The sequence below is a fragment of the Quercus lobata genome, chromosome 2 (assembly GCF_001633185.2).
Source record: "Quercus lobata isolate SW786 chromosome 2, ValleyOak3.0 Primary Assembly, whole genome shotgun sequence".
Taxonomy (NCBI): domain Eukaryota; kingdom Viridiplantae; phylum Streptophyta; class Magnoliopsida; order Fagales; family Fagaceae; genus Quercus; species Quercus lobata.
The window spans coordinates 90,061,311-90,081,203 of NC_044905.1; the positions used below are offsets into that span (position 1 = coordinate 90,061,311).

At 30.9% G+C, this 19,893-nt stretch overlaps 2 protein-coding genes across 4 annotated transcripts; both read right to left on the minus strand.

Moving 5' to 3' along the window:
* Positions 1–662: 662 nt before the first annotated feature.
* LOC115977116 (probable glycosyltransferase At5g20260) lies at positions 663–6,352 on the minus strand. The gene is made up of 4 exons (XM_031098784.1): positions 5,823–6,352; positions 5,546–5,706; positions 2,231–2,585; positions 663–1,425 (listed from the first exon to the last, which is right to left on the minus strand). The coding sequence occupies exons 1-4, from the start codon at positions 6,060–6,062 to the stop codon at positions 763–765; spliced, it is 1,419 nt and encodes a 472-aa protein (XP_030954644.1). The 5' UTR covers positions 6,063–6,352; the 3' UTR covers positions 663–762.
* A 7,418-nt stretch (positions 6,353–13,770) lies between these two features.
* Positions 13,771–17,078, minus strand: LOC115957163 (probable glycosyltransferase At3g42180). Of its 3 annotated transcripts, XM_031075392.1 has the most exons (4): positions 16,999–17,045; positions 16,933–16,968; positions 16,036–16,399; positions 13,771–14,433 (listed from the first exon to the last, which is right to left on the minus strand). In XM_031075392.1, exons 3-4 carry the CDS (start codon positions 16,384–16,386, stop codon positions 13,771–13,773), a joined length of 1,014 nt encoding a protein of 337 aa, XP_030931252.1. In that variant the 5' UTR covers positions 16,387–16,399; positions 16,933–16,968; positions 16,999–17,045. The 3 variants fall into 3 exon arrangements, with proteins under 3 accessions (XP_030931252.1, XP_030931242.1, XP_030931247.1); XM_031075382.1 differs by having other exon boundaries at positions 16,933–17,078; XM_031075387.1 differs by having other exon boundaries at positions 16,036–16,400; positions 16,967–17,072.
* Between the last annotated feature and the right edge of the window lie 2,815 nt (positions 17,079–19,893).

Consider the following 19,893-nt stretch of genomic DNA (forward strand, 5'->3'; position numbering starts at 1 on the left):
TAGGGGAAGGTATGGGTGTAGAACATTAAGTCTGTTTGGATAGAACTTATTTTGCTGAAACTGAAAACTGAAAACACTGTAGCAAAATAATTTTTAAATGTGTGAATAGTGCCGTGGAACCCATTTTTAATGAAAAAATTGATAAAAAATGAAATTTGTGGATCCGTGAACAGTGCACGGATGCACTGTTCACAGAAGACTGGTCAAAAGTTGCAGCTACTGTTCATGTACAGTACATAAACAATAGCCGCTTGTTGGGAGAAAAGGCATGCAAAAAAAAAAAAAAAAAGGGAAAACGCAGGAAACTTAAACGCAGCAAATGCAATGTGGATCCAAACTGAGCCTAAATGCATTGACAATGTTATGTTGCAAGATATTTTATATTTCTAGCTAAATGATTAATAGTTGTCAACTAACGAAGGATTTAGAGTCCTATTGAACTTAACCAGCCAACATAGAGGCCGTGTTTCAACGTAAAATAATGGTCACCAAAATCTGTGTTGAACATGAAGTTTTGTGTCTTTAGAGTTTAGATTATGAGTAAAAACTAAAAATCTTGAAAACTTCAATAGAAGAAAATGCAGATTACAAGTAATAACTAACAAATATTATTGTTGTATTTTTTTTTTGCTAATAATATTATTGTTGTATTTAACTTTAAATAAAAAATAATAATCATGCATTCTTATATTTTATTTAACATAAACAGTTAAAACATACAAATGATGATTAGAAATCTATGCACAAAGTTGATTAAGGAAATTATTGCAGCCTAATGTTAAGTCTTCTAAGCCATACTGAGTGAAGCAACATATGAAAAACATCAAATGGCTTGGCCGGTCGATTCAGCTCAAAATGCCTTTGCACTTTTGTCACCCTCTTCTGCATTTTCAAGTACTTGCTGTTTGAAATGCCTTTCAAAATTGTCTTAATCTCTGGTATTCTCTTTGATGGAATATGCAGCGAAAACTTGCTCCAATTAAGAACATCACTAAAGGGTAACACATAATAATCAGAAATAATCACTGGAACACACTCTGCAAAAATTGCCTCAACCAATCTTGGGCTTGCCACTTCGAACCCACTTGGGCACAAGCAAAACTTGCTTTGTCCCATAAGTTTACTATAGTTTTGGTTCTTGGGAAGGTACTCATGGACTCGAACTTCATCGTCTTTGTCCTTCCAATACTCCAATAAAGCATTCCTTATGTTTCCATGGGCCCCTCCTGCAAAGAATGCGAGGATAGAACGCTTATTAGGGGCTAGGCCAAGGTTGCGAGGTGGGCTGAGCTTAATGGGTTCCAAGTTATATTCTGGTAATGAGACATCCCTTCCTGGTTGGAATCCTTCTGAGGTGTTGGCATTGCATAGTACTCTCATGAAATTCTTGAAAAGTTTAGGATCATCTTTTGATACTTCTGGTCCCTGGAATATCAAGAAGAAGATGCGTTACTAGATAAATATGTAATCTAGTGGTTGATTAACATTTGGATGATTTATGTTTATTACACCCAAGAGATAGAGAAAAGCTTTCTATATTATTTTGATAGAAAAATGAGACAGACTATTAGTTAAAATTTGAAGTAGAAGAACAATTCGAAAAATGAAAATTGAACTAAACTGGACCAAATCTTCAACCTAGATGAACTACTTCTTTGTAGATAGAGGATAAATTTAGGTATACTCCAAAATTTACTTGTGTTTCACTATTCCAATGATCAAATCAAGTTAAAAGTGGAGTTGATTAGAGAGTGAATAGTATAATAAGATATCACATTGGGTACATTAAATCATATGGTGAGTACTAAGTCTTTATTTCACCAATAGTTCATAGGCTTTTCCTATTATGGAAGTCAAATCCAAAACTTAGTGCCCTTGAGAATGTGCTAATCTTATCCCAAATAAATTTTTAAGTGTATTATATAGCCTGATAACAAATTAACAATATATTGAATTTCTATAGTCTTTTATACAACTCACTAAGTTCAATCGAGACCATGACCACAAGTCTTGCTTTAAGTTTAAGATTTTTGAACTTTGAATTGGACCAGCCCAAGACCAAATCACAAACTTTAATTGAAGTATTGAACATCTGGACTTTGGGCAGACTTTTGCTCTAATTAGAACCAACCAAATTTGTTTATTAAAAAAAATTCATAAGATAAAGAAAATAAAAGAGACTTAGCTAAAGATGCTAAAAAAAATGCACAATTTGTAAAATAAATATTACCCAATCATGACAAGAGACGAAAAAGTGGTCCGCTCCACTGCTTCTATTCCAATATGGGTATCTATCCGCTACGGTATAGATGTAATCAGTGACGATCCGGACTAGTCGATCACGAGCGTAGTCAGTGACAGGCATGTAGATGTACTCAACAATGTATGTAACACTTATGGGTAGGAAGAATACATGGGCCTCATCAGGATGGCGGGCCATGAATGTGCTCTTCCCACTTTCCATTTCATCAATGAAGTGACCTTCAATAGAGTAGATGTTCTTAGTGGGTCCATCATGGACCAAGGGTTGCTCTCCTTCCTTGTAAGCCCACACTTTGAATCTCTTCACCATTTCTTTATGACTCCTGCTCAGCCAAAATCATGAGAAGTAAACAAAATTGTTATTTCTCTTGTATGAACACAACCTATTTAATAATTATATCAAAATCTCTCAACGTCAACACAATTTTTTTCCCCTCTAAATGGGTTAACTCAACATGACCCATATCACTTGTTTAATAAGTTGGTCATATTAGATTGACACAAACATGATTCATTTCAATCAAGTTATGTTGTATTGACACAAACACAACCTATTTCAACCCATTTAAAACTATAACTTAAATCATTAACATATTCTTATATTTTATAAGCACATTAAGTATAATAATCATAAACAAAAAAAATTTCATATTAAAGTATTGGTAACATAGAATCTAAAATTTCACATTTCAACCTAATGAAGTACCATTGAAATTTAGAAATACATAATTTTACAAAAATAAAATGAAAATGAGATTTTTTTTCCCTTTGTTTTGGATTAAAGGATTAAATACTTTAGGGTTTAAATGAAGAAATTTTTAATATAATCAATAGAATTTCTCTATTTAGTCAATTTTACATTTAAAAATATGTGTTAAATGATTTCGTGTTAAAATAGACTTGACATGAACGATGAATTGAATTAACCTATTTATTAATCATGAGTGGGTTCACTCACTTTGACATAAACTCATTTATATCAAATACTAATCCATGAAGAATCCCCATAAAAAAGGGGGAAAAAATCCATAACGAATCGAACGTGTAGCGTTTGCAAATAATATCAAACATTACCACTCTTAAAAAAAGAAAAAGGTAAAAAAATCAATTTCTATAATCTAACTTACATGATCTATCCTATGATTTACTTCTACTAATTAAAATAAAATTTTTCCTGACACATTTATACTCTTCTAGTAATATTTAGTGTCTGTTTGACATTAGTTTATAAGTTCAACTTTTAGTTTTTAGCATTTTTAAGCTTTTTTCTCACTTTTTCAAAGTACAAGTATACTTTAGTATATTTTCGATAAAAAAATTTCCAGTGAAAAGTTAGATAATCTGTTTCCAAATGGACAGTTTAGTATAAAGTTAGAAGCCTAGATATAAATCTCATTACGCATATCTACTAATATCTAATTTTATTATTAATTTTTAAGTTGTGCAAGACTTAGGAATTGTTACACACTTACACCAAGATAAGTTTGAATCAAATGACAAATGGCTTCAAAAAAAAAAAAAAAAAATTCAAATGACAAATAAAAGGGCATACACAAATATACCATGTGAAGTGTATATTTTAGGTAAAAATGTGATTAATATTTGCTATTTTGGGAGAAAATGTACAATTCTTATAACTACAATGTACACTTTACATGAATAGTGCAATGTAAAAATAGTTTTTTTAACTTTTTTCATAGAATAAAATTTGACATGCATATGAAAAAAAAAATGTAATTCAAGTATTCAATGCTTGGATTTTTAAAATATTAGTTTTATATAATGTAGTGTAATATCATAGTAAAATATACTAACGCTCCGTTTGTTTTTACATTAACATTTTTAGAACAATGAGTACTTGTGGGATGTGGGGAGTAGGGCCGGAATTCAAGTGTACAGGAGAGAGTTTCACATACATATACACTTAGATTAGACTAAAGTAGAATTTTTATAGGGTATTAAAAAAAAAAAACAATCAATCATTTTCTATAAAGTATTTTTTAGAAAATTATCTTACTTTCCTATGTTTGGTAGCAACTTTAAAATGAGTTGGAAAGATAAAGTTATTTTCAGAAAATTTTAATAGAAAACAACCCTATCTTATGTCAAACTAAATAAGGGAAGTAAAGAGATAGATTTTCTATGATTTTTTTTTTTGATACTATCAAATACAGAAAAATGCAAAAAAAAAAAAAAAAATTATCTTCACTTAAAGTTTTTTATATTAATACAAAAGAAAAATAACTCAATCCTAACTTATATACATATATATATTATATATATAAAAGGAGTATGACAAAGAAGAAAAGATTTTGTACAGAAATAGAAGTTAATAATATAATATAATATCATCACTTCACCGCTTGAATGATAAAAAGATATATAAAAGGAGTATGACCAAGAAGAAAAGATTTTGTACAGAAATAGAAGGTAACCTAGATTTATAATATAATATCATCACTTCACTGTTTGAATGATAAAAAAGCTAATGTTTGAAGATAATAGCTAACCTAGATTCTATAAAAGGTATGTAGCTGAAGTCATGGCCATCACTACTCATTACTTTATTTTAAAAGGTCATCTTTAAGGTAATAGTTAATAATTTGTTTTAAGAAAGTTTTGACACAATTTTTATAAAAAATAAAAAAATTATCAAAATATTAATTATTTTTTCTTTCCTCATAAAATTTTTTTTTAAATTAATTATTAAACATGCCCATAAGGACATCATCATTTCCCTGTTCTAAATAGGCAGCACTTAATTAGTCAAGTTGCATGTTTTACCAAAATTTGGATCCTCTCTCATAATGCATGCATATAAATCAATCCGATCACACAGTTGACTGGCACGAACTTCGGCAAGAGTCTTCTTGTATCTCACTACTATAAATCAAGATTAATTTGGGTTTGAATCCTCCAGCGTATCAAACGGTTTTCACGTGTGTTAATGATCACTCACGCTTTCACTTTTAATTCGCAAATTCATCGACCCGTGTCTCTTACTCCTAAACTTTGACTTGCAATCTTAACCTTAACCCACCAACACACCAAAAAGGCAAAAACAAAATTCTTGATACCATGAAGGTGAACCGTTTGAAGATCTCAACATTAATTTCAGGGTTCTCAAACTTTAATATTAGTAGCAAGCAATTAAGCAAACGAGGAAAATACTCAAAACTCAAAAAGTTACGTTTCGGGATTATTGCCAATTCACTTTATTAATACTAAAGTTTTATCATAGAATAAACGAAACCAAATTAGTAGATATCTCTGAAAACTTAACTGATGAAACGCATAGGCATTTCTGTAAATGGAACCTCTTGGGATGAAACTTCCATCATCATCATCAGATGTATAATTCCATTTCCTCGTACGAATTGCTTTGCGAATAGCCGCTCTTGCTCTAGCCAAGTCGTCTTCAATTCTTTTCTTACCACTCTTGTTCTGCAAAAATTAAAAAAGAAAAAGAAAAAAGAAGATCATATATATTCATATTGAATCAAATACATATATTATGAATCTTTCAAAATTTACAAGCACATTTTAACCATTGAACTTACTCTGATATGTAAAGGATTAAGAGGAGCTTCTGCCATGGCTGGAGCAGGTGCAGGTGCAGGTGCAGGTGCGGGTGAGATTTGTGGGGTTGTATAATTCGTTTGCATATGGTCAAAAGATGTTATGGAAGAGAAAATGAATGAGAGATGGGTTTGGTTTAAGGTACAGAAGTGGAGGAGGAGAAGGAGGAGAACGGTTGGAAACAGAAAAAATATGGATGAGTGAACTCGGAGGGTTGCCATGACTTTTAATCTATAGTCTCTTATGTCTCTCACTCTTTCTTCTTCTTCTTCTTCTAGGGTTTGAGAGAGAGAGAGAGAGAGAGAGAGAGAGAGAGAGATATGGATAGATGGATGGGAAATACTAATGAAGTTATTTAACCAATCTTTGCCAACTTCTGCTATGCTATAAAAGAAGATTAATGTGATCTTTGATTTATTAGCAGAGAAACGTTTGAGATTATTGTGTGTGTGTTAGCGTTAATCCTTGTTTTCTCAATCAAAAGAAAATATTTTTATTTATTTTTTAAATTCAATCAAAAGAAAATCATAAAAATGAATTTAGGAGTAGAAGTCATGATTTCCTCAAAAGAAGAAAAAAAAAAAAAGGAGTAGAAGTCATGAACCAAGATATAAAAATACACTCTAGTCTTTACTATTTTTTGTATTCTACCAAACACAACTTACCATATATTTATTTTACATTTCATATAAAATAACAAAAGTTTTAAGTGGAAAAATATACCAAAATTAGTAGATTATAAAATGGAACACCAAAAGTGGAACAAAATATTTGTCTTTTGAAATTATGGTAGGTATATATGGGAAACATTACGGTTCTACCAAAAGTGAAAAGTGAGCAGGACCCCATAGGACCCCATAGAAAAGTGAGCATAACTTGTGAATTCCAAGAGGGCTTGTTTCTCTCTCTCTCTCTCTCTCTCTCTCTCTCTCTCATCAATAAGATTAATTTATTTGTAGCCAAAAATTACAACCTTACTCATTATTTTTTTATTAAAGGTGAATTTTGACAAATTCACCATTGGATTACATCTTTTTCTTATATCATCTATGCTTACAAAATTTCTAGTAAATTAAAGATCAATAACTATGTCATTAATAATTATTTAAATTCCAAATTTTTGTAGTTTAAAATTATGTATAAAATATAAGCTTATAGATCATATAGTAAATAATATCCGATTGATACAAAATTTGACATGTGTATTAAAAGCATAAAGAACATGAATTCAATGGTTAAATTTTCAAAATATGTAATGATGTTTATTTTATTATGTAAGGTTAAAATTTTAGGTTACAACCAATTTTGTAACTAAACTTTGTCCTTAATTTACCTTTCACACACTTATTTTTTTTGGAGAGATAGTTTCAACTTATAGCGTTTATTCTTGATGGTAGCTTTTTATTGTTAGACCAAGACACCAATTGGATTTTTGGTGTAGAGCGGAATCAAACACTAAATCTCTTATTCGATGACCAAAAACTTTATCAATTGATCTAATTAATTAGAACCCTTATCTCTCACACACTTACCTACCTTTCAAATTGTATCTAAAAGAGGACCAAATAAAGGATCACACTTCTTCATTTTTTTTATAAAAAAAATTCAATGGTTGGGAAATGAGAGATTTAAACCCTAAATGTTTCTATCAATTGGAAACATTATGAGGTGTCATTTGAACTACAAAATTTTTTGCCACACTATTCAATGTATCCCAAAGCAAAGTGGGGAAATTAATATAATGTTAATTAATATATGAAGCATTAAATTAAATTGCTCGCCAATTAACTTTATACACACTTAAAGTATTTCGCTACCATAATTACGAGTCCAAATCTTCTGTCTTATTTTTCCTGTTCTACAAATAAAAACTTGTCACATATCTACCTATTTAATTAAATTTTTTTTTTTCTTGTTTCAGATACCTAAAATAAATAAAAAAGAAAAAAGAAACTTGCACATAGCCGCCAACGTCGTGAACCCCTCTCTCTTCTGTATAAGACTGTCGTCAACTTGCCTTCAAAATAAGCCCACCTCATCGTTTCTTCCAGATTTACGTCTTTGTAGACCAAACCACCAAATTGCTTCGTTGGTTTGAATTGAAACTCAAAAAGCGTAAACTTTCTAGCTAGGTTTGCAATCTGTTGTGATTCAAAATTTAAGAAGCAAAAAGGAAAATTTCGGTGCCTTGATGATTGAAGAAGAAAGCTACAGAAACAGTAAAGGCAAGGAATAGTTACAAACAAAAATCAAACTTTATTTTGGTTTCTTGAACATAGAGGCAGCCCCACTATCAAAAGGCTCAAAACTATAGGGATTTAATATTTGGGTTTGCTGAACATAAAGGCAATGCCTTGAACAAAGAGACAATGGTTGACTGTGAGCGCTGGTGTTGATGGCACTGGCGATCTTTGCTAGCGGTGACCGGTGGTGGTGGTGGGAATGCATTTGGTTATTTATTTATTTATTTTAGGTGTTTGAAATAAGAAAAAAAAAAGAATTTAATCAAATAGGTAGACATGTTTAAAGTTTTTAATTATAGAATATAGAGTAGAGTAGGAAAAGTGGGATAAAAGATTTGGACTCCATAATTACACTCATTAACATATTACTTGATGAAAGTGCCAAATTTTTATATTAATTTTATTACAAAATGAATGCATGACAATGAATATGACTGATCAGGGGACTCACTAAATCTATCCTATCTAGCCATCCTAATTCGACTTGAAGGGTTGCAGTGGAAGACCTCAACAAGAAGTCAACAACCCAATACAACAATAACAGCGACAAGGATAAGACAACGGCAACATCTTTGTGCTTTCCATAGTGCCATAGTGACTTGACTACACTAGATGGCATTGCATCTCAATCCTGGAATTACATCAACGACAATGATGTAGAGCTCTAGATAGATCTGTAGGTATGATTCAAGTTCAAGGTAGATTTGTAACCTTTTTTAACATTTAAAAAAAAAAAAAATTTATGTGGCATTGTATCTGTAGATTTGTTTAGTTGGAGCCTTGGAGGTCAAAAGTTATGTATTTTTGTGATTGTTAATGTGTATTTTGGGATCTTTTTTTGAGATGTTGTACCTAAAGATTCGCTTGAGGCCTGTTCATCTAAACAGAGATGGGATATGCAGAGTTTTGTCCAATATGATGGTTGATGGCGGGTGGGATGGTTTCCCACTTGAATGGGAGTCGGTTGACACCAAATCCTGATTTGACTCGTCCTGCATAAGAATTCCCCATAATATATGTGATTAGAGTTATATCAACAACATGATATATAAATTTTTTAAGTACTCTTTTGGGGTAAATTGTCTTAACCTTTAAGATCCCTTGAACTTTAGGGCAGTTGCTCTTACACCTCCTAAACTTTTAATTTAACTAATTTAGCACATGAACTTTGATATTGAAACAAATAGATCCCTAAACGTTTATATTGTTTCAATAAGATCCCTTCATTTTCATTTTTAAAAAATTATTTGGCACAAAAAGTGGTTAAATTGGTGAGGAAGAAAAAGTTAAAGGGGGTGGTTGTACTAAAGTATCAAAATTTATGTATTAAATTGGCAAAAGGAAAAGTCAAATGGGTCTATTTGCTATAGTACTAAGTATATAAAAAAAAAAAGTTAATTTAGAAGGAGTAAGTGCAACTATTTTAAAGGTCAGGGGTGTCAAGACCCTTTTTTTTTTAGAGAAAAGACTTTCAACTTTATTAAGATAGAGTGGCCTGGGTGTCAAGACATTGCTTTGTAAATATAGTAAATTTTGTAATATACATAGCATTACTCTATTCTAAAATGGGTGGTGTTTATGTTTATTGCACACACCTTATTACACACATGACACCCTCATAAAATGTACTGAAATCATGACTTAAATTCTCAATTTTGAACTTCAAAATCATGATTAGAACATTTTATGGGTATATATAAACTTATATAATAGCATTTTCCCTTCTAGAATGTAGGCACACGTCTGGTTACAAAGGAAAAAAAAAAACTATAAATGTTCGCTAAACAAGTAAACGGTTTAGGTGTACTCTCTTGTCACCAACGAGTCTTTCATGATTCTCAAAAAAAGAAAAAAAGAATTGAGTCTTTCATTATTTCAACCCAACGGGTCATATATATATAGACACACACATAATACATGGTTGCACAACAGCAAGAGTAAGAAAAGTATTGCTAAACCGATTTTCCCAAAAAAAAAAAAAAAACCCTATTGCTAAACCCATGACCCACGTGATTGTTCCAATACTTGACTTTGAGGTAAAAATGGCTAAATACCCACCGTGTTTCGCTGTAAAATAGAGGAACTTGACCAAAAATAGAATTTACGTGTTAAATTAATTTTTTTTCTTAGAATATTAAGTATTTTAACATATACAGAAATAGGAGAAAAAATCTTAAATAAATTGATAGTGTTAAATTAAATACTTAAACATCAAACTTTTGTGTGTTTAAAAAAAGAGGGAAAATTTAGTTTAAAAAATTCAATAAAAGAGAACTTGAAAAATAATAGTGGCTCTACCATGCATGATTGCAACCTCATGGGTCATGGTTATGTTTTTTGAGAGATATTTTAGGGAGGGTCTCACTTGTAAGTTATAAGCATAATAGATAACATCATATCCTTACACATTTATCTGAGAACCTAGCAGCTACATTCACTATCTTATAACCATAAAGAATTCAGCAAAATAACACAAAATTTGCATATTGAAATTACATATATGACATGTCCAAGAGGACCAAGACTGCTTCTGCATGGAAAAAATAGTTGTAGGCCAACTTGACCTAGAGTTTAGCACTTTAGCGTGTAGTTTGTAATTTGTATCCCTTTCTCACGCAAGACCCTCTAATTCCACGTATATTTTGTCAAAATTCATTTTCAATGCAAGTGATATGTACTATGTAGTGATGTTTCCACACGATTCACATGATTTGGAAAATAATAAAAATCATATGGGGTTTTATTGACTTTCTTGCTTCATTGGATGAATGGTTTTTTTTTTTTTTTTTCATAGACTGAGGTATGTTTCTCTTAAGTTAAACAATTAATTAAGTGAATGTTCTCCATGGTTACAAGGAGGAGGGGCTTTTGTGGTATTTCCGATCCTTAAAAGGACTTGCAGAAACATATTTAGTAGCAGTGACAAGTGACAACAACATGACTAAAAACCGTTCTAATATTGTAGTTTTAGGTATGCCAAGTTGGTTGCTTGTGATCACATCCCAGAGTTTTTCATACTTTCCTCGTGGATACTTATTTTATTTTATGAGAACTCTTTTATTTTTTTTATATTTTAATATCACATTTGACATAATAGTCACTCCACATATACAAAATTTTTATGATGAGATGAGTGCAGGAACTATGGTTCAAATTTTCAGGAGAGACAACTAGGCTAGACCAATGTCCATATTGAATATTTTTAGAGAGTTTATGAGTATTTAATTAGCTCAACTATTTACATTTTACGCAATTACACCAGGTATGGGGTGTCCTTTTTGAGAAATTATTAAGTCCATCAGGAGGACTGCTGATATGGTCCTCCCTAACCACCCAACTAATAAAATATTGTTATTTATCTAAATATGACATCATATGGTAATTTTTATTTTTTATTCTTTGTGCTTATTAATAAACTCACTCATACATTTATATAAATGACATTATTTTATTGGTTAGGGAGGACCACATCAACAATCCTGTCGGTGTAAATAATAATTTCTTGTCTTTTTATATATATATATATAAATTTTTTTTTCCTTTAAAAACTTGATAAAGTTGTATTTATTTTATAAAATACTAATCTTTAGTCAACTTCGACAACTGGCGTGCGTGACTATAGTTGCTTTTAAAAATCTATTTTTAGAATTTTTTTCTAATAATTTTTTTCTTTTTTCTATAAGGCTTGCATAAAAAAGAATCACAGGACCAAACCAACTGCTTGAAACAGACCGAATTTTTTTGTGTCGGTCAATTTTCCACCCCTGAAGTCGGTATTACGGTAAGAAATTATAAATTTCAAAAATTTTGATTTTAGGTTTAATCTTGGTCCAGATTCTTTTTAACCAAAATTGGTTAAATAGGTGGGTTCGAGTTAGTTCAACTGGTAAAGTCTCTGATGGTTGTATAAGAGATCTGGGGTTCAATTCCCGCCTACACCAAAACTGATTGGTGTCTTGATCTGATAATAAAGAGCTATTATCAAGAGCGGACATTATAGGTTGAAACTCTCTCTCAAAAAAAAAAAAAAAAAATTTTGGTCAAATAGATTTTAATTTTTATGAACGATCAAATAGAATTGATAACTTAATTAAGTTTGAAGTTTGAACTCCATCCAAGCGCTTTTGTGTTGTTTTCCCTCCCCATACGATATCTTTTGGAATCCAGTATATTAGCACTCCCATTGACCCTACTTTCTTTTTTCTCCCCACGCCTTCTTCACCTCACTTTCAAGGATCACCTCTTTAAGATTATTTTTAGCTGATTTAATTTTTATTATTTTCAAGATCAACTTGCAGACATCTTTATCAAATCACATTCCGAGGGACACTTTCATGATCAAGTTTCCAAACTCAATGATAACTCAAAAAAAACAAAAAAAGTTTCCAAACTCAATATGTTTTCTCACACCCCACCTTGAGTTCTAGGGAGACTATTAGTGTACAAACCCATTGTACTATGCTGGTACTATAATAATATTACTTTACACAATACTACTATCTCTATCTATATGAAGGCAATCCCTCGAGCAATTTTACATATATTAATATAGCGGTCAACAAGTCACTTATTGACATGAGTTTCGAACATGACTACTTCTTTAAACCTTATTCTAACTGTTAATGTATGGACAGATTCTACAACAAAAAGAAAATAAACAATTGTTTATTACACTTTCAAGAACTCATATGGAGGTCCTAAAACTTTTGTATTTGTGCAGAGACATTTGAGTTCAAACCTTTTAACATATTGGTGACTTTTGGCTTAAATGTGAGCCAAAAATTACAATTCAGCTAGGGACAGAACTACTTTAGGGCTGAGGGAGGCCATGGCCCCCCCAACCTTTGAAAAAAAATTCCCTAGTATATATTTGCATAAAAAATATACTTTTGACTCTAAAATTAATATACTTGGCCCCTTTTTCCCAAACAATTTACAAGCTGACCCATAAAACAAAAATGAAAAAAAAAAATTTATCAAATTATCCCTTGTCTACATTTAGCTAAACATTTGGACAATTTATAGATCCGAACAACAAGGAGAATCTACAAAACAATTCACATATTCAAATAGTAATAAAAAATTCTTTGGACATGGTCTAAGTTAAAAAAAAAAAAAAAATCAATTATAAATCATAGCAAAACAAATCACAAAAACCTAATAACCTCTACCCAATTTCTACCTCTCATTTGAGAGCTTTTTGTCCCTCTCAAGTGACTCCATCCCATAGTTATAGAAACAACTTCTATGCTGCTAATCACTCCATCCACACACCAATTAGTGTCACCAGCAACTTGGATCAATTGGTGTCTTTAACTCAATCCATGACAAAAATTTATTTTTTTAAAGATCTACTGCTCACTTGGATTAGTTAGTGTCTTTTAAAAATTTACTTTAACAATGCATTATTAGCATTAATTTATTCTTGATTATAATATCTATTATTGATTTTTAAAAAAAAGAAAAAATACAAAAAAATAAAAAATTAATGCTAATAATACATCATTGTCAACCTTTAGTATTAATATTCTAACTTTTAAAATTCTTGAACAAAGAACTTTGGCCCCCCCTAAGTTTGAATCCTGGTTCCGTTCCTGAATTCAGTCGAACAACAAAAGTTCTATACACATAGCTGATCAATGTAATCAAGTTATCATGCTAGTTAACATTAAATCTCCTAAGCCAATCAAGCAGGGAGTGCGAAGTTAAGTCTCCTCAACCACACCGAGTGAAGCACCATGTGAAGGACATCAAATGGCTTAGCCGGCCGGTTTAGCACAAAATGCCTTTGCACTTTTATTACATTCTTTTGCAATTTCTTGTACTTCTCATGGGGAATCCCTAGCAAAATCTTCTTAATTTCTCGAATCTTTTCCACTGGAATTTGTACTGAAAATCGACCCCAATTGAGGACGTCACTAAATGGTAAATGATAACTATCAGAAATTATAACTGGAACACACCCTTTGTATATTGCTTCCACAACTCTAGGACTTGCCACTTCGAATCCACTAGGACACAAGCAATACTTAGTTTGGGTCATTATTTTGGTGTAATTCGGGCCTTGAGGAAGGTACTCATGGACCTGTACATCATCGTCTTTGTCCTTCCAATTCTTGAGTAAGATTTCACGAATGTCTCCATGAGCCTGACCACCAAAGAAGGCGAGGATTGGGCGGTTGTTTGGGCCGTGGCCCTGAAGAAGTGGGCCAAGTGTTCCACTAGGTATGTAAATTTCAGGAATTGAGATGTCTCTAATGGGCTGAAATCCTTCAGAGGTGTTAGCATTACAATGGGCCCTAATTAAATTCTCGAAGAGTTCATGGTTGGCAACTGAGATATCTGGTGCCTGTATTATGAAAACATATAAGAATATAAATATTAGAAAACATTGCTTAACTAACAAGCTGGCCAATATGAGGATACTTGAACTTAGAATATTAAGTGAATTTATTCTCAAAAAAAGAAAGAAAAAGAATATTAAGTGACTTAGTATAAAAATATAATAACTTCCTTTATACAATTTGCTAATGGTTTGATGCAATAATAATAATATAAATTTCATCAAAATAATAATAATAATATAAATTTTTTGCCATGCATTTAATTGTCTTTTTATGTATTTTTCAAGAAATTATGAAAGCCCTGTATAAGTAGAATTTATATTGTTTCTGGCTTGAAAGTGTTAGACCACAACTTAGTCTTATGTAAATTTAGAAAATCCAACAAATAATTTTAGTCAGACCTAAAAAAAATTCCAAGCCGATTTCAAAAGAAATTAATCATGTACATTTTTTTTTTCCATTTAAGTAAAGAGACACTTAAAGGCATGCATTTTCAAACAAAATTACTTTTTTTATTAGAAACAACACATACATATAAGGGAGAGGGAAAAATGTTCTAATACAAAGGCACATTACAACTCCACTCAAAGGCATTTTCAAACAAATTTACTTAATTAGGCTAAAATGTTTACTCAAAATTATGGCAAAAACTACTTACTCAACAAAGTTAATTATAGTGGCCATAGAAATTCAATAAATATTGTGGAAGAACTCATTAATCCATGTCTCACAAATTTTTTAAATTTTTTGGAAAAATGCTATGTTCACAACAAATTTTAAGTGTCAAGTTGTTATTGACTATTACAAGTAGGTAAAAAAGTAATTTAAGTTGTAGATTCAAATTAAAACTAATAATAAGTTAATAACTTTCCATCTATAATTTACTATAAAAATGTTGTGAAAATTTTATAGACATAGGCACATAGCACTTAAAAATTATCCAAATGAATACCTCAAACTCATCATCCCCTCCTTACACATTTTTCTTCCCCAACAAAAAACCACACTTGTCTCTCTTTGGCTTTCACACCAAAAACACTCGACTTACCATGACCTTAATTACTAACAAATTAATCTATACACACGAAGATTGATTTATGAGTAATTTATTTGTTCCATTCTTTCCTTTTCTTTGCCTCACATGGGTTATCATTTGTTTCGTCCTTTTCTTTTTACGACTTCACATGGCTTAATTAAAACTTGATGAAATATTAATTCTAATAAGTCCACATGGGGAGTATTAATCAATATCATGGGGTTGAACCCACGGCCACGGGACACGGACACCCCATAGAAAAAATGGTCAACTCACATATCTTTAGCCCTTTGACAAGTGTAACTCAAATAGCTTTAGCATGTGTATATTTTGACTTTGCAAATTACAAAACAAGTCTTGCTTCTTGGGAAAAGTAATAGTAATAGATACTACAACTCATCATATTTTTAAAAAGAGTAATTTTAAAGTATAAAAAATAAAAATAAAAATAAAAATTCACAATTGCAGACCATTTATGTGTACCTAGATTTATTGTTTTAAAAATTAACTTTCCACCTAGGATACCAAAATTAACTAATAATGCAGTACGATTACAACGGAAAGTACGTACCCAATCGTGACATGAAAGCATGAAATGGTCAGCACCATTGCTTCTGTTCCAGTAAGGGTGCTTATTTGCAACGACCTTAACGTAGTCCATCACAATCTTTTGCAGACGATCACGATAGAAGTCTGCGTCTGTGGTGATAGGCATATAAACATAATCAACAATATTGGTTACGCTAATGGGCATGAAAAATACGTGTGCCTCTTCAGGATTGCAAGCCCTGAAGGGACTTTTATAGCTTTCTATTTCATCTATGAATTGCCCTTCTATGGCGTACGCGTCCTTCAATGGTCCACTGTGGACTAAAGGTTGCTCTCCTTCTCCATAGGTCCACACCTTGAACCTCTTCATCATCTCTATGTGGCTCCTGATCGATTACATAATGTACCAACAAGAATTTTGTTACTCATCCATAATTTTGTTACTGTGTTTTATTTATTACAAATGTTATACAAATTGACGTGTATTAACTTTTAAACATAAAACAAAAATATATTTAAAAAATTTGTTTATGAAAAATATTCAATTTACTACTAATTTTATTACAAAGACTTAAAAATGGTGTGGCAATGAATATGCTTGTTGAGATTTCAACAACATAATAAATAAATGTTTCTCAACATAATAAAAAAAAAATGTTTCAAATTTTTATTTATTTATTTATTTTTTTGTGCTTGATGACACATTAATTTATAAGCTTATGGAACCAAATTTGTAATATCTATATACAATCACTCATTATTGATTTATTATGTTGTAAACGTAAGATCAATCAAATTCATTGCAACATTAATTTATTATAACGATTTTAGAGTAAAATTTGTACTAAATTTAACATTTTTCAAATCGTTAATACTAGCAAACAGTAATAAAGGAAGTTCTGAAATTTTCAAACTTAACTGATGAAAAGCATATGGATTTCTGTAAATGGAACCTCTAGGGATAAAGGTCTCTTTCTTCGTGGACATATATCTTCTTGTCCTAATTGCTTCACGTATCGCGGCCCTTGCTTTAGCTAAACCTACTTCAATTATCTTTAAGCTATTTTTCTTCAGGTCATAACATATACATTAACAAAAATAAAAAATAAATAAAATTTCAAAGTACAGCTAGCAATGATTAAACAACGAGCAATATCAATCATAAAATTTAAACAAAAAGTTAGCAAAATTTAGATGTTTCTTACTTTGATATTACCAGCCTTATATGTATTGCAATTGGTTGAAAGAAACACATCTTGGGATACTTGCTGTGGATTTGTGTGGTGGCTTTTTCTAAGATAGGAAGAAGAAAAGAGAGTGGAATAGTCTATGTTTAAGGAAGAGGAAAAGAAGAGGAAGAAAAGAATTAGAGAAAATGGAATAAATACAAAAGATATGGAGCAGCTAAAGCCTGCCATGGCTTCAGTTTTTTTTCTTCTTTGTCTCACTCTTATGTAGGGTTTTCTTATCAAGAGAGATGAAGATATATGTGAAAGACCACATATAGGCTGTAAGAGATCGAAGTTGCATTAATGTTGCAAGCTTTAGTTTAGTTTAGTTTGCCAACATTTGCTAAATCAAAATTTATATGGGGAAGTGTTCGACTAGTGAAAGGCCATTAGCATGGTCATGTGATTTACATTTAAATTACATTTGAAATAAAGATCGGTCGTTGATATCGATACTCATGTATTTAACTATGTTGATAATCGAGTAAATTCGCAGCAAATTAATGCCATGACGACAAAACCAAAAAAACGAATTTCAGCCACGAGTACGGGTGCGACTTTTGGTAGAATAGAAAGTCTGGGTAAAACCTGTTGTAAAATAGCGAAAGCAGAAGCTCAAATTCAATCAAATATTAGGAATCAAAAAAATTTTAATATATCAAATTTGGAAATTTGGGGTAATACAAATTAGTATAAAGACACTCTTACAAATCTAAATCTCAAATACATCAAAATAGCTCTTTCTTATAAATCCAAAACTAAGGGGCAATAAAACCTCTTTTACTATTTTAAATTGCAACCCACAAATATCAAAGAATCAAATTATAAGAGGACATGCCGAATAGAGAGCTTCTTTCACACACTTATGCCAAAGTCAGTTTCCAAATTGTTATAAAAGGAGTTTTAAACCCAAAAAAAAAAAAAAAAAAAGTTCTTATTTCAAATAAAATTTTAAATCAAATAGAGACAAGACTTATATAATTGATAGTAACCAAAAAGAATAAAAATTCCTCTTTTTTTTTTTTCTTTTTTTTAATCCAAAACCAACAAGGAGTCAAACTCCTTGATTCAAGCCATATGTCTACAAAACCATGCCAATGTTAACCCCACAAGTATATGATCTCGCAAGATGGTTGGCTTTACAACCACTCTAAGGAAACCTTATTATATATACCAGAGTTCATGAATCAAGTAACAGCTAAGAAAATTTCCACAGTGAACTTTCTTTAGTACTAGGAGCCTATAAGATATCGACTTAGTCAAAATCAGTAATCTGAACATGGATCCCATCATGTGTCATCATCATTACTCAAGTAAATAAAGGGTGTTTGTTACGCCATTTCAAAAGAAAACATATGTTTTTAAATAACATTATACGTATTTTCACGTACTTTTTCATCCATATGTATTTCCACAAATATTTTTAAATAACAAAACATATTTTTTTAAGTGCACATACTAAACACTTCCTAAGCTTTTGAGTTTTGACTTTCACATGTAATTGATAATTAATTGTCTATATCTCCTTGAGCAGTGAGCAAAGGTGACTGAGATTATGGCTTAAAAACTTTAAAATGCCTCAACTGGTCGGTTCAGCATTTGCTCTTTTGTCACCTTTTCTCTGTATCATTTCTTTGGTTATAAACTGAGCTTATGGCTTAAAAAGGGCCAAAATTTCCGTCAAGAACGGCATTTGTTTTTTCAATCAAACCCCTAGTGATTCGTGAAAAGAGAAATTCTAATGCAAAAAATCCGCTAAGGTATTTCTCCCACTTAATTTAGAAATCTTGTTCGGATCCCCATTGGTCTATCAAATACTATAATAGAGTTATTTCAAATTACTTCACTAATTGTGTTGTAAATCATACTTATAGGGAGGCAAATTAATTTGTTGCCCATAATTTTATAATAATAATAATAATACTGCTATGGAATTTCTTTAATAAAAATAGAGGTATACGCATTTTTGGGGGGGGGGGGGGGGGGAAGGCATATTATGTGAATTTGATTAAAAAGTAAAAGGAACTCACGTTCCATTCTATTCCCTCCTATTAAACTTTCAAACAAGCTAGGGATAAAATCTTTTCACTCCATTCTCTTGTATTTTTCTTGTCCAAACACAAACAAGTTGTAAATGATATCATATTATCATATATATTATATAATAAAAGTTGGCTTTATAAGTCATGGTTGTGCCAAGTGATTTCACTAACTTATATAATTTTTTTCTAAACTGTAGTTGCATTAAGTAAAGAACTTCACCTAAGTTTCAGAAATTTAAATTCTACTCTAACTAAAAATCTATTATCAAAATTTCAAAACTTATATATATTCACCAATGCTCTTTCCATAGAATCCCTTTTGCACCCCACGTTTTTATTTTATTTTTTTCAAGTTGCAACTTAAGCATATGGATTTGTATATGATAGTTTTGATTAAATAAATTTATTTTACTTATTGTTATTTGTTTCTAAATTTGCATGTATGGATATTATGTCAAAGGAAGTCTACTATAAAGAAGCAAAACAAGAGACACCCATATAATTAAGTTTTGGTTTCTCTTTGGTAAGTTTTTTATTTTATTTTTTAAATTCTCAAGTTTTGAACTATTTTGTATGTTTTAGGTTTTGGTTATTTTATGTATTTAGTTT